Source organism: Moschus berezovskii, chromosome 17 (genome assembly GCF_049115385.1).
Source record: "Moschus berezovskii isolate FMDL1 chromosome 17, NW_MosBer_1.0, whole genome shotgun sequence".
NCBI classification, from domain to species: domain Eukaryota; kingdom Metazoa; phylum Chordata; class Mammalia; order Artiodactyla; family Moschidae; genus Moschus; species Moschus berezovskii.
The window spans coordinates 11,572,701-11,586,900 of record NC_142476.1 but is presented as its reverse complement, the minus strand read 5'-3'; the positions used below and the strand labels follow the sequence as shown (position 1 = coordinate 11,586,900).

The window sequence follows — 14,200 nt, the reverse complement described above, 5'->3', positions numbered from 1 at the left end:
ACAGGGCAGGCCTGGCCGGCCGCTCGGGGAGCTCGCGTCCTGCCTGCTCTCCTGGCTCTCTCTGGCTCTCGTCTGCTCCTGCCAGCCTCCACATTTTTGTATCTTTTTCTCATTGCGTGGCCCCCTTGTCTTTAAAAGGCTAAATGCTCTGTACTAAATTTGGTCACACAGCGCTCCAAGATTCCCTGGAATGTCCTCAAGTTTCAAACAGCTCTGACGGCGAGGCGGCCCGCCCCCGCCCGGGGATTGGCTGCGCCTCCTGGGGCCGGGCCGTCGTGGGGTCTTATTGGCCGCTGGCGGGACCAGCCCGGGTCCACTAGCCTTAGGCTCCCGGAGGCTGCAGCTCCCAGACCGCACTTGGGCACCTGCGCGGGCAGGGCGGGGGAGCCGCGGCCTGGACCACCGGGGGTCTGCTGCATCCAAACCAGTGCGCACCCGTCCCAGCCCACCCGGACCCCTGCAGCCCCACAAGAGCGGCAGCCCACCTCGCCAAGATGTCCAAGGTAGCCAAGTATCGCCGGCAGGTGAGCGAGGACCCCGATATTGACAGCCTGCTGTCCACCCTGTCCCCTGAGGAGATGGAGGAGCTGGAGAAGGAGCTGGACGCGGCGGACCCCGACGGGAGCGTCCCCCTGGGGCTGCGCCAGAGGAACCAGACCGAGAAGCCGCCCACGGGCACGTACAACCGGGAGGCCATGCTCAACTTCTGTGAAAAGGAGACCAAGAAGCTCATCCAGAGGGAGGCGTCGGTGGATGTGAGTGGGGGGAGGGGCGGGGCGGGGGCAGGGCGGGGTGGGGGAGGGGCGCGATGCTGCGACAGGAACGCGCTTTCCTGAGAAGCAGAGTCCCTGTTGGCAGAGCAGGGTCACCGCCTGCACCCGTCTTCGCCGTCTTGTGGAGCAGAGGCCGGGCGTGTTTGGTGACCAGCAGCCGCGTATCACAAAAGGCTGCTAGCTGCCTGGCAGCGGAGGCGCCCTTGGGTGGGTGCTGTCAGTCGCCTCCTCCCGGCCCCGCACACCTGGCTCTTTCCTCCCATTACTCCCACCCTGGACAGTCTCCCGCCAGCCCCTCTTGGTGGAGCGAGGCTCACTGTCCAGGCCCCTGGCCGCCTCGTGGCCTGCGGACCACGTGAGGCAGTGGGTCAGCTGGGCGTCCCAGGGCAGACTCTGCACCTCCACCCGCAGCTTCCTTCTCGGTCCCAGGGGCATGGGGTGTGTGCTTTCTGGAGGGGCCTCTGGAGGGAGCAGCCTCCCTTTTGGGAGTCGGGCCGCTTGGCTGCAGGATGAGCTGTTTCCCAGCTTCTGGGTATTCAGCTGCTGGGAGGGGACAGCAGAGGGCAGGGGTCACTGCTGGCTGTGTTTGCCGCTTCAGGTTGGCTTCTGCAGAGCGGCGTTCTGTTCTCCTGGGTCTTTGCCTGTGATCACAGAGGGGCTTTTTTGGGACAGAATAGCCAGGCTTCGCCAGAGGGTGACTTCGTCCAGGTCAGGAGTGTCTGGTGGGAGACCGTCCCGCCGTGTGCGGGCCCCTGCTCAGCGACCACCAGCCATCGCTTTGTGCGCCGTCCACTGAGGGGCCCGCCCAGCTGGCACAGCAGCCACGGAGCCCACGGGGGGCACTCATGGCCCCTTGAGGGTGGGGAGCAGGAGGCCCCGTCTCTGCCCTTCCCCTCGGCCTGAGCTCAAAAATTTGCCAAGATGCTGGGAGGGCGGGAGCTGTTCTGTATCGTGCAGAAATATCAAATCATACACTGGGCACCAGGAACTAGCAGAGCAATAGCAGCTTAGGTCAAGTATACTTCAGTTTTAAAAGTTGGGGAGACTGAGGGGAGCCAGGAGCTTATTATCCTGGGCCAAGGTCCAGGCCCGGCTCTGTGGTGCTGGGTAAATGCTAAAACCCTGAAGGAAGAGGTGGCGGGGTGGGACACGCTTCAGGGGCTGTGCCTCCAGGGGCTGTCGGGACCCATAGGAGGGAAGTGAGGTGCCCTCGGCGCTGGTGCTGCTGTCCAGGCCCCACTGAGCCCCTTGCTCCCAGGCCCCGAGCTCTGAGCCCACGGCTGCAAAGGTCTCTGGCAGCACAAAACAGTCCTGATCCGAAGCAAGGCGTTCAGGCCGCAAAGCCGGGAAGGGCTCCCACACACCTGGAAGTTCCTCCAGCGGGAGCTGCCCACCCTCTGGCCAGCCGTTGGCACAGGTGGACATTTGTCTCGCAGGCAGAGCCCGAGTCGGGGGATGCGGTGGTGCCTGGTCGGGGATGTGCCCCTGGGCCATTTCCCTTGGGGAGCGGCCCTCAGGCCCCCAGCACCTTCTCCAGGCCAGGCTCCTGGGGGTGGGCAGAGTCCCCTGTGTCACCTGGGGGTGGGAGCATGGGCAGGAACCTGGGACACGGCTTGGCCAGCACACTTAGCCAAACAGGAGCCTGGTATGTACGTGGCTTTGAAATACCCGGTCTGAGGACCAGCGTCCCTCGCTGGGACCTGCCTTGGTCTCCTCATCCCCGCCGTGGGGGCCAGCGTGACCAGCTGGTCCAGCTCCTGGGCCGATGTGAAGCCGGAGGGACCGAGGCACGCAGAGCACTTAGCGAGCTGGGGGGCCATGGACGCGTGGTGACCGGCGCTCCAACCTGGTCAGCTCACCGCGTCAAAGGGCCTGGGAGCCGGGAAGCCAGCCAGAGGGTCGGGGGACCGGCGACCAGCAGGCGGGGCAGGGCTGGGCTGCCTCTGCAGGATGACAGTGTTGAGGGTGCGGGCTTGCTGGTTAAAGGGAGCTCATCCTCTAGGTGGGAATACGAAACGCCTACGAGGGAAAACCTGCTAGGATCAGGGAACTTGTTTCAAGCCCTGTGGCGAGGCGACTGGGCAGCATGTCCGCTGGTGGCCAGGTGTGCGTGCGGGAGCAGGCGGTGAGACCTCGGGGTGCCGTCGTGTTCACCTCTCTGCTTCTGTGGGTGTGTTTGAGGTTTTCCGTAGTAGAATGGTGGCCGTTCTTTTTCTTTTTAACAGACAGAGACCAAGAGGGGAAGGCGGGCCCAGCCTGAGTCCTAAGCTCTGGCTCTGCTTGGGACAGGGCCCCCGAGCTCCGTGCGCTGGCTGGCATGCAGGGCCGGTCCAGGCTGCGGCAGAGACCTTGCTCTGCCTCTCCCGCCCACCGCCTCCGGCCAGTTCTCTGTCCTTGTACCTCAGGCACCACAGCCTCCAGGGAGCCTTCCCTGATTTCCCCCGCCCCTGCAGGGTCCGGCCCCTTGTCTGATCTGAGCGCTTCAATTTCACATGTGCCCACCTGTTCCCAGCCCATGCTGTCCTACCGCCACTTGTTGCTGAGTCTGCTGTCTCGTGCAGCTCCTGTGGGTCTGAAGGACAGGCTAGCTCTGTCTGGAGGGCAGGGGTCAGCAGGCCCCTCCTGCCCCTAAAGCCGAGGTGGGGGTGCCACCCCTGTCCTCCTGCCCAGGTGGGAGACGGCCGGCAGGTATGCAGCCAAAAGTTCAGTGAAACCCTAGTGCCGGCTCAGGTTTCGGGAACCGGATCCCGCTGGTCAGCTGCATGCTCTCTTTCCTTCCCGAGGGGGAGGGGACCTCCCGCCTGCCCCCCCCCCGCACCCCCATGTGGCAGGGCCGGGATTAGCACCTGCGCTCAGCCAGGAGCAGGCAGCTCAGCTGGCCTGGAGGAGGCCTCAGTGGGTTCCCCCTTGGGGTAAACTCCAGAACCAACCAGAGGCCCCCCCCCCCCCGCCAGCCACTGTGCCCAAGCCTCCGTGCTCTCTTGGTCACTGCCCCCACAGCCCCCAGCTCCAGACTCAGTCCCCCCAGCGTCCGCAGTACCCCTGCGAGGGGATGTGGAGGAGCAGGCAGCCCCAGCCCTCAGGCTGCCCTTTGCAGAGAGCCCTGGGCGGCACGGCTCCTTGCTTAAGGAGATTAACCCCAACGGGTACACAACCAAAATAGCCCGGAGGCTGGGCAGAGGGGTGGAGAGGGGATGGGTGGCGGGCACCAGTCGGGTCCGGGTCCCACCCTGGACCAGCGAGCTGCCTCCGCCAGTCCGGGCTGACAGAGCTGCTGACCAGCTTAAACCCGGTGGGGGGTCCGGGCACCCTTGTTCTCGTCACTGTTCTCCCTCGTGCCTTAAGCAGTTTCTTCTGTTTATAGAGAATATTCAGTTTAGTGAATTTTGAGCAAGTGAAGCTCCTGCTCGTGGCCTTCCGCTGCCCCTGGGGGCTGACCTCCTCCTCAGCAGGGGTTCAGCTTGGTCCAGGGGATAGATGGGATCTGGACGCTGGAGAAGCCCAGCAGAGCTGGGGACGCAGATGGGCAGGGCGGGGTAAGCGTCCCGCTGACCAACAGGAGGTTGCTACCAGCATTGGGCAGGCGGGGGCTCAGGGTCCCCAGGGTGGGAACAGAGCCCATACCCACCGTCTGCCCCCCGCACAGGAGGCTGGAACATCTGTGTCAGACCACAGCTCAGCTGGGCCCAGGGTGCTTGGAAGACGGGGTCCAGGCCACTGCGCTCACAGCAGCAGGGGAGCAACAAAGCACAGCTTGGTGGAGGGGGCAGGGGGATGGTTGATATTCGATGCCTGCCAAGTTGGATAAACAGGAATAGTCTTTCCAGATCATTCTGAGCTTGTTTACTAGACTGCTCCTGGTGTAGCTGGTGAAGGAAGAAGGGGTCTGGATTCGGAGTCTGTCCCCCTGGGCTGACTGGGGTCGGGGTGCCCCTGGTGTCTGGAGCCCGAGGAGTCTGGGCGTGACTCTGCTCCGGCCCCTGACCAGCTGGAGAACTCAACTGGTCCCCTTAGGAAGGGAGCTCACACTCAGTGCTCAGGACTTCTTGGACCATCAGTGTGGCTCCCTGAGTCAACAGCGTTACCTGTCAGATGACCTTGGAGGGGACTGTGACCTTGGAGGGACTGTGATGGGTACTGGACATGGAACAGAGACTTCCCCTCCCCTCCAATCCTGCAGATTTCAAGCCTGGGTTTGTGCCAGATCAACTTTTTCTCAATTTCTCATGAGGTCAAAAAACAGCCTGCTGGTGGCAGTGAGGGGCTGAGGGACAGCGTCCGGGACCAGTGGGAAGGGAGTGTTTCATCACTTCCTGCCCCACCCCCACCCCGTGGCCTGGTTTCTTGAGCCTCTGCCTAATTATTTTATGCTCAAGGGCCAAGTCCTCGGGCTGGACATGAGTGGGGCGGGGGAGATGAGGGAGGTTTCAACTGTGAGCCCTCCTTGTCTCTGGGGTCCCTGCAGAAAAGACCCCTGGTTGTCAGGATGCTGTTCACAATCAACTAGGAATCAGACAGCCTCCTGCCTACACCCCGTCCCCCTCCCACCACCATCCCCCAGGGGGGTCCTCGGCCCTCTGCCTGTCATGACCTCAGCCTGTCTTCCACATCCCGCACAGGGCCAGCAGGACCCCTCCTGCCCTGAAAGGAGGACCATCCCGGCACAGAGGGTGGCAAGCTGGACATCAGGGCAGGGTCTCCAGGGGCAGCTGGACCTGGACTCAGACCTGCCCTTCGCTCTCTGAGCCTGGGATGCTCATCCACGAGATGGAAGTCATGCCCATCACCGGGCACAGAAAGCACACAGCAGGCTGGGGGCTGGGGGTGTGGAGCTGGGGCCGGGGGCTCCACCCTCCCTCCAGTCCCTATAGGTAGTATTCACGGACCATGTTTGTGTTTCTAAGGAGGCAGGCGGATTCCACCACATCATTAACTCTCCAGCGACCAAGTGAGTTCCTAGCAGGCACTTTCTAAATGCTGGGATAGAGCAGTGAGGAAGATGGAGGGGCCATGGTCCTGAGCTCATGTTCTGGTAGCTGAGACTGCTTGTACAGACCATTCACAGCATCTACACACAGCACAGGTAACATCTGCTTGTTGTAAAGAATAACCTAGTTTTAGGAAAGAGTGTAGGACCTACCTTCTTGGTGGGGGAGATTCCAACCAGGCATCAGGGAAGACATCACCCAGAGGTGACAAGCAAGTAGGTGTGGGGTGGACTAAAGGGTCAGTCACAGACGATCCAGAGGGCAAGGCGAATGCAAGGCCTGCAGCGGGAGCAGGTACAGCCATCAGAGGCCAGCCAGGCCTGTGAAAGGAGTAGGGGAGCCCTGGGCCAGGCCATGGATGAGACTGGGAGCAGGCTGGGTTCAGGTACGGTGGGGAGGGCCTCAGGTGATGCAGGAGGTTCAGGCGATGCTGGAGGGTCAGGCAATGCTGGAGGTTCAGGTGAGGCAGGAGGTTCAGGCGATGCTGGAGGTTCAGGCGGTGCAGGAGGGTCAGGCGATGCTGGAGGGTCAGGCGGTGCAGGAGGGTCAGGCGATGCTGGAGGGTCAGGCGGTGCAGGAGGTTCAGGTAATGCCGGAGGTTCAGGCGATGCAGGAGGTTCAGGCGATGCTGGAGGTTCAGGCGATGCTGGAGGGTCAGGCGAGGCAGGAGGTTCAGGCGATGCAGGAGGTTCAGGTGATGCTGGAGGTTCAGGTGACACAGGGCAGCCTGGGGAGCTCCCAGTGGGTGGGATGGTGATGGAGGGTTTTGAGCGGGGGGACGATGTGATCTGATCTCCGCTTTTAGAAGCATCCATCGTTCTGCCAGCTGCACCACCAGCAGAAGGACAAGACGAGCTGAAGGGTCTGGCAGGAGCTCGAGGACGTTTTGGGGAGAAACACTCAGATCCGGGAAATCCTCTTCGGGTAGCACAGCCAGCACTGACTCAACTTTTGGGGTCCAGAGAGGAGTGGGGGGTCCAGTCTGGTCTGAGCCAGGGGTACATCTGGTGCTGTTTACTGACGTGAGGTGGGATTTGAGGTGAAGGGTGCTCGGCGAGCTCAGGAGACCCCACGGGGAGTGCTGGGTCGGCAGGTGCAAGGCCAGGTCGGAGTCTGGGAGCCTGAAAGGGGAGGTGGTGCCGAAACTCCTGAGCCTGGGAGAGGCTCCAAGGGAGGAGTGTGGGCCCAGGACCCTGTCCCTCCAGCAGGGACTCTCTGACCCACCAATGTTTCGGGGGCTCGAGGAGGAGGAGGGGCCCTGAAGGAGCCTGGGGAGGGAAACGGGCTCAAGGGCTTGGGGGGGGCGTGCCCGCTTCTTCCGTTCCAGCTGAGATGCTCTAAGAGGAGTGAGAGTCGCTGTGATCGCCGGGAAGACGGGAGCCCCCGGGACCTGGACAGGACGTGCTCGCGGGCATGACCGGGGGCTCCCCTGGTGGTCCAGGGGTTTTGACTTCGCTGTCTAACGCAGAGGGGTGTGGACTCCATTCCTGGTCAGGGAACCAGATCACACATAACTCTGGGCCAAAAAAACTGAGCATAAACAACTGAAGCAGCATTGACACAAGTTCAATGAACACTTTAAAAATGGTCCAAAACATCTTAAAAGAAATAAAATAAAGAGTGGACTTGAGCAGGATGCAGTGGAGTGGGGAGGCCTGCAGACCGGACCCGAGAAGCGTCCTTCCGATAGGAAGTGAAGAAATGGGCGGCAGTTGGGGGTCAACATGGGTCCTGGGAGTGTTTGTTTAAAAGATGGGCTGTTACAGTGTGTTCTGTGCTGTGAGGAGGGTCAGTAGTGGGGAGACCCTCAGGCCCCTACATACTGCGGGGGGTTCACCTCCCACAGTGAGGGGGCACAGCTCGGCAAGTTGGGGGGGGCTCGGCCTGTCACGTGTGGCCGGGTGCCCGTGCTGCTCTGGGGGGCACGCGGCTGCTGAGCAGGGGGCGACTGACGGGCAGGAGCTGCGAGGCTGTGGTCAGAGGTCCAAAGAGAAGTGCTCAGTGCTTCCTGGTGTGCTAGGACAACACGACACGCCCCAACGTGAAACCCGGCCTGTGAGCGCCAGCAGCAGCAGCTGCCAGAGCTGCCCCAGGCCCAGCAGACCGTCACCTCCAGGGCGTTGAGCCCTGTCCCCAGGCCACCATGCCCAGTGGGGGGTGGGCCTCTCTGGACAGCTGGCGGTGGGCCAGGCCCTGGGCTCCCTCCCTGCCTGACGGTCACTAGTGCGCCACCTCGAGGGAGCTCTGAGCCTTAGACAGCTTTACTTTCTTTCCTCCTCCTGTTCTTCAGCATCTTATAGACAGGAATGGATATTTTTCTAGCATGTCTGTATTGAAATATGAAATACATACAGAAGTGTACAGAACACGAATCGAGGCCTTCCCAATCCTCACAGAGTGAGCGAGAGCCAGGGTTGGCCGCACCCCACCCAGCCCCCCTCCCTGCCCCCCATGCTTTTGCCCGTTTGAGATCATATTTCAGAATCGTAGGTTGTGTCCTGTCACCCATCTTTACATTTGTGAGCATCAGCTGTGCAGCTTCGTGTTTTTTTTTTTTTTTTTTACCGTCACTGCTGTATCTCCTTGTAAGAATATGCCATAATTTACTTATCATTGAACAGTTGATGGACACATGGGTTGTTTCCACTTGGATGGTATCACAGACCATGCTGTTATGAACACTTTGGTGCATTTTTGAGAGCTCCTATGGTTTCATTTCTGTTGGAGACAAGCCTACAAGTGGGATTGCTGGAACACAGAATACGTAATGGGGTTTCCATCTCTTTACTGGTGAATGGAGATGACCCTACCTAGTCTGGGGTCTCTGAGGACGGGGCAGGAAAGTTTGCAGAGGGTCTCACCTAGTGATCTGCGGATACTGGGCATACAGTCAGGCGATGGCCCTGGCTGTCACTTCCCCTGGAGCCCATCTTTGAGGGCAGGCGGATGCCGTCGCGTCCTGAGGCACCGCCTGCCTCGTCCCCCGCCAGGCCCTCTGCTCAGACCAGGAGCTGCGCGGAGGCCCCTGGGGGTCAGTCTCTCCTCCCCTGGGCTCTCCAGAGTTGGAGGCCTCTTCCATCCAAGGCGGCAGACCCCTGCTCCGCGCTCAGACTCTGCATCTTCGCCTCCTCCCCCGTTTAGCTTCCCTTTAGCTTCCTCAGCATCAACCCCGCTTCTCACGCTCGGTCCCTGCCTTCCATCACCTGCCTGGACGAGACGCACCCTCTGGCCCACCTGCCCAGCTGCTCCTCAGACCTGGAGAGGACCACACGGCGGGTGTGTCAGGGCCACTGTGGGTGGCGCGTGGCTTCAGCCAGGCCCCGAGCCCCCTCTGCACCCCCTCTCTTCTTCCAGAGTCAGCCTCCCTCTGGGGCCCTCCCACCCCTGCGGTGCCCCGCAGCCCCCAGACCCCGGGATTCTGAGAAACCGGATGCCTTCGGGTGAGAAGAGCTTCACGTTCCTCCAGTCCCTTCACTGCTTCCTCCAGTCCCGTCGCTTCCGAGGGCATGAGGGCTGCCGCCTCCCACCTCACCCGGGAAAGACGGGCGGCCGCCGGCTCCTCCAGTGCCCTGCGCCCCACTCGTCTGCCTCCCTCCAGGCTGCTCCTTGCTCTGTCTCAGCTCTGTCTCTGCTCTCTCCCTGCCCCCCGCCCCCACAGGGCCCAGCACTACCTCCCCACCCCCTGGCCACCCTCCCGGGCACCTCGGCTCGGCAGGTCTGGTCTGCGCGCTTCCTCTGCCCCCGACTCCACCTCAGACCAGCCCTCTGGCTTCCTTTCCTCCAGCTGCTCCTGCCCGCCTTCCCCAGGGTCCAGACCCCATTGTGTGCAGGGCCCTGCCCGCTGCCCGCCCGCTGGCCCAGATCTCCATTCTGAGTCCAGACGGTTCACCTGCCTCCTGGACTCCTCACATGACTCTCGTTCCGCTCAGTTCAGTTCAGTTGCTCAGTCGTGTCCGACTCTCCGCGACCGCACCAGAATAAATGAATCATCACCCCAGGGGGCTGAGGGGGCTGCCTCGCTCTCTGCCGTGCCCCCAGGTCTCCCGGAAACAGAACCCTGATGCCCTGGCCTCCGGCCCCACACCCCCTCCCCAGCCCTCCCCACGCCTCTGTGTGCAGGGCTGGCTCCGCACACACCCACACACCCCCGAAGGCCGAGGGGACAGAGGAGGAGTGAGTGAGTGCCCGTCTCGTCCTACTTGATGGGACTTGCAGAAGTTATCAATTCATCTGTACTCTTTGGAGACTCTGGGAAAACATGACTTTGTGTCCAAAGCCTGAAATGGAGAAAGGCTTGGCATGACCCCTTCCTCCAGTTCCTGTGACGACCCGTGCAGTCATCCATGTGCTTACACCCCAGGGCCCCTGCCCGGACAGGCCCAGCCTTCCATCCCCTTCATTTTGTTCTGGACAGAGTGAGCCTCAGCGACGCAGTTTTACCTTCCATTCTTGCCTTCTCTGGATCGTCTCTTACCGACCCCACCCCCAGGGACCTGTGGTCACAGGCTGCATTTTTAACCACACCTGCTGAGTTCTCCTCTGATCTCAGGGCCCCCAAGACACACTGAAGAGATTAGCGACCAGCTCCATGTTCAGCCAGTTGGGCCATCGGCACCCGTCACCGGCTCGCCCGGAAATGTCTGCAGGACCTGGCAGCTTTGCCTCTAGATGCAGAGCAGGAGGCGGCTCCTCTAGACCCAGAGCAGGAGGCGGCTCCTCTAGACCCAGAGCAGGAGGCGGCTCCTCTAGACCCAGAGCAGGAGGTGGCTCCTCTAGACCCAGAGCAGGAGGCGGCTCCTGCAGAGAACCGGCTCCAGGCAGGCCACCCCTTGAGCCCAGTGCGGCCTCGCTCATGGCCTTGCAGGCCCGCCCCTGGAGAGGCCGGAGCCCGGACGTGCCGGTTCTGACCCAGGCAGGCACGCTGTGCCTCCTGAAGCCAGATGGTGAGGCTGGAGCAATCAGGGAGCAGGCCCTTAGAGAGGAGGGTCAGCTTTTCCCTCCAGGGCTCTGCAGAAAATTAATCACACAACTATTTCCTCAGCTCTCCCAAAGATGCTAAATAGCTTGTCCCGTTCTGAACACAGAGGAAAGAAACTAATTCACCACATACACTGGACACCTTAGGGCATGCTCCTGCAATCCCCATGGACATGGGCTGACCATTTTGCCTTGACCTTTGATCTTTGCCCCACAAGGGGTGAGCTGTTTTGCTTGTACCAAATGTCCCCAAGATAGATCATCCCCCCTGCTCCAGTGGTAGAGGACTCCTACTTCTGCGCTCTGCCCCCGGGTATTACTTAGAAATGCACACTATTGCTGAACTACCAGGGCAGCGTCCACTAATAACCCGAATGCCGAGGACACCGGAGCCCCGGTGGTCAGGGTTCCTGCAAGTTAGGGGCGGAGGAGGCTTTGCGTTTTGCTCCCTACCCCTGTCACTGGAGGTGCTGTTTCTTCAAAGAATAATTTATTTTAAACTTTGTATTTTGCATTGTGGCATAGCTGATTTACAGTGTTGTGATAGGTTCAGGTGGACAGCAAAGGGACTCAGCCACGCGTGTACACATATGCATTCTCCCCCAAACTCCCCTCTCAACCAGGTTGCCGCAAAACATCAAGCGGAGGTCCCTGTGTGCCGCACAGGGAACGGCACTTGTTGGTTATCCACTTTAAACGCAGCAGTGTGCGCCTGTCCACCCCAAACTCCCTGAGTATCCCTCCCCCACCACCCTTCCCCCAGGCACCTTAAGTTCGTTTTCTAACTCTGTGAGTCTGTTTCTGTTTCCTAAGTAAGTTCATTTGTATCATTTCTTTAAAAGATTAATTTATAATTGTGCTGTCATAAGGCTTGTTATAGACGATATCAAAACAGAGGGGAAAGAGGAAACAACCTGTGATTCCCGCCTCATCAGCTCAGCAAGGCAACTGCGGTCATGTCTCGGGGTGCAGGCGTGCACACACGTTTTCTTTTGTCACTGAGGTCACTTCATGCACAAACACACTTACTCACATATGTGGTCTCCTGCTGATTATTATTACCATTTGCTTATCACTTGATAATCGTCACTTTCCCACATCACTAAAAGTCCTTCCTGAACATCACTTTCAGGGCCATTACCCTCCGTTGTACAGCTGGGCTGAGCCATTTGCCTATATTTGGACATTTCCATGGTTTCCAATAAATGCACTTTCCAAGTCCCCAAGCGGATCCTAGACACAGGCTCCTTCCCTTGGCCTTTGGCATCCATCCCCGGAGACACGGAGCCAAACCCCAGGGTAAACAGAGCCGTTCACACACTGTTCCCAGCTGAGCCCCACGGACAGATGGGCGAGACAGACCTGGGAGGGGCGGAAAGACAGCCTGGACGTGGGAGACGCCAGGGCTGATGCTCGCCCCGGGACGGGAGACGAGAGGCTCACCCGAGCTGCTGGCTGGAGGCTCGAGGTCCTGCCGGGGGGGCAGCTGCCCACCCTAGGGCCGGGTCGTCCCTGCACCTTGACGGGGCAGGTGTGCGGGCTTCTCTGGGTCGTGGGAGCAGAAAGTTTTCCTACTGACAGAGAGGACGAGGCTGCAGCCTGGGAAACTGCAAGTGTGGGGAGATGTCAAAGGGGGCACCCTGGGCGCCCTCCTGCTCCTGAGAACCCAAGGGCCCCCCAAGGCCCCAAAGCCCAGGCACCAGTTACTGCCTCAGAGGAGCAGAGGACCGGGTCTTGGCCCCGCAGCCACAGGCAAGCTCTGGGACGTCCCGGGATGCCGCCCACCAGCCCCAGCCGACCCCCACCGGCTCCCCCACACACCGCCTGAGTTCCCTCACATCAGTCTTGCAGTGTAGACGGGATAGGCAGGGTTTAGCCTGCTTGTCAGACACAGGAGCCAGGGCCAAGGAGGTCACCTAGCTGTGACGAGGGAGCATCTCCAGCGTTTCCTCCTGACTTCATGTCAGCAGGAGGAAGAACCCTCTCGACCTCCATTCAGGGCCTCCCCTCTAGCAGGGTGCAGGTGGTGTGCCCGCCAGGGCAGGGGCTGCGTCTGGACCCCCTGGCCCGGCTGCCTCGCCCTCAGGGGTCCCGGGTGGGCTCCTCCCTGACGCAGACCCAGAGCTCCGCCAGCTCCAACTCGCCCCCAAGGTCCTCCAGCTGTGGCTCCACTCACCCCTCTGTGATGCCGGGTCCCTGCGGCTCTTGGGAGTCACACGAGTCCTTGTTACTTAGGGCTTGATGCTCATCACAGATGGGAAGGAGCGGAGGGAGGAGCCTGCCCGCACCGAGCAGGTGCCATCACTCTGGACCGGCCCTGCTCCACTTGGGGCCCATCCCCGCGCTGACTGGGGCGGAGGGTGACAGTCATCAAACTCCTAGGACTCGGTGGGGAAGAGAATATGAAGTATGTCACTAGGAATTTTATAGTGATTACAGGTTTGGCCACCTCATGTGACGAGTTGACTCACTGGAAAAGACTCTGATGCTGGGAAAGGTTGGGGGCGGGAGGAGAAGGGGACGACCGAGAATGAGATGGCTGGATGGCATCACCGACTCTGTGGACATGGGTTTGAGTGAACTCCAGGAGTTGGTGATGGACAGGGAGGCCTGGCGTGCTGTGATTCATGGGGTCGCAAAGACTCGGACACGACTGAGCGACTGAACTGAACTGAACAGGTAGAAATAGTTTTGGGATGGGTTCAAACACTTTTTTTTTTTTATTGATACTTTTAAAACACAGGATTTATTAGAAAGTCTTGTCATCACCCCTTCCTGTGTGTGTCCCAGGGCATATCTTCACAGAGAGGAGTCTGACGTGGGGCTGGGTGTGTGTGCAAGTGTATGCTCGTGTGCACACTTGTGTGTGTTTTGGGATGCTGGGAAATGGAAGGATAGGACTGATTGAAGGTTGTTTAGTCAGTGCTCAGAAATTTCGATCTGTAAGGTTAGTGACTGCCCCTTCTAATTCAGGGACACTGAAACTTCAGCACACACATTATTAAAGTTCACTTCACTTGTTTCTCTTTAGTTTTTTAATGTGGCTACTAGACCATTTAAAGTTTCTGGTGTGGCCCCCATTATGCATGCAGTGGGTTTGTTGCTGTTGTTTAGTCACAAAGTCGCGTCCGACTCTCCTGCGACCCCGTGCTGTGGGATTTCCCAGGCAGGAAGATTGGAGTGGGTGATGGGGCTGGTCTAATATAGTATCTTCGGAAACGGTCCCAGGCACACAGAAATGAGAGCAAGGGGGGCTAGCCACGGTGTGTGAGTGAGACTCTGCTCAGTGCAGCCCTTCTGTCACTGGCTCTCTGATTAAGAGGGGGTCTCTCCTGATTTTACCGTGGTAATTCACATACCATAAAATTCAGCCTTCTAAGTGTGCAACTCGGCGGTCTTTTGAACTAATCCACTAAGCCGTGCCACCGATTGCATCCCCTGATTCCAGGATGCTTTCATCGG

General features: G+C 60.0%; 2 protein-coding genes across 2 annotated transcripts in view; one reads left to right on the top strand and one right to left on the bottom strand.

Moving 5' to 3' along the window:
- Nucleotides 1-295: 295 nt before the first annotated feature.
- Nucleotides 296-14,200, top strand: part of LMOD1 (leiomodin 1) — a 29,947-nt gene continuing 16,042 nt past the window's right edge. The window contains exon 1 of the mRNA XM_055418889.2: nt 296-755. Within this exon, the coding sequence (XP_055274864.2) occupies nt 495-755 (261 nt within the window). The 5' untranslated portion in view covers nt 296-494. The remainder of the gene's footprint in view (nt 756-14,200) is intronic.
- Nucleotides 4,450-7,246, bottom strand: LOC148775066 (uncharacterized). Its single transcript, XM_088845074.1, has 3 exons — nt 6,986-7,246; nt 5,914-6,389; nt 4,450-4,630 (listed from the first exon to the last, which is right to left on the bottom strand). The coding sequence occupies exons 1-3, from the start codon at nt 7,244-7,246 to the stop codon at nt 4,450-4,452; spliced, it is 918 nt and encodes a 305-aa protein (XP_088701200.1).

Coding starts and splice junctions, on each gene's coding strand:
- LOC148775066 (XM_088845074.1), bottom strand. CDS start 7,246: ATGGAGTCCACACCCCTCTGCGTTAGACAGCGAAGTCAAAACCCCTGG. Junction 6,390..6,985: donor CTCGAGCCCCCGAAACATTG/GTGGGTCAGAGA, acceptor CTGAACCTCCAG/CATCGCCTGAACCTCCTGCA. Junction 4,631..5,913: donor GAATCTCCCCCACCAAGAAG/GTAGGTCCTACA, acceptor CAGCTACACCAG/GAGCAGTCTAGTAAACAAGC.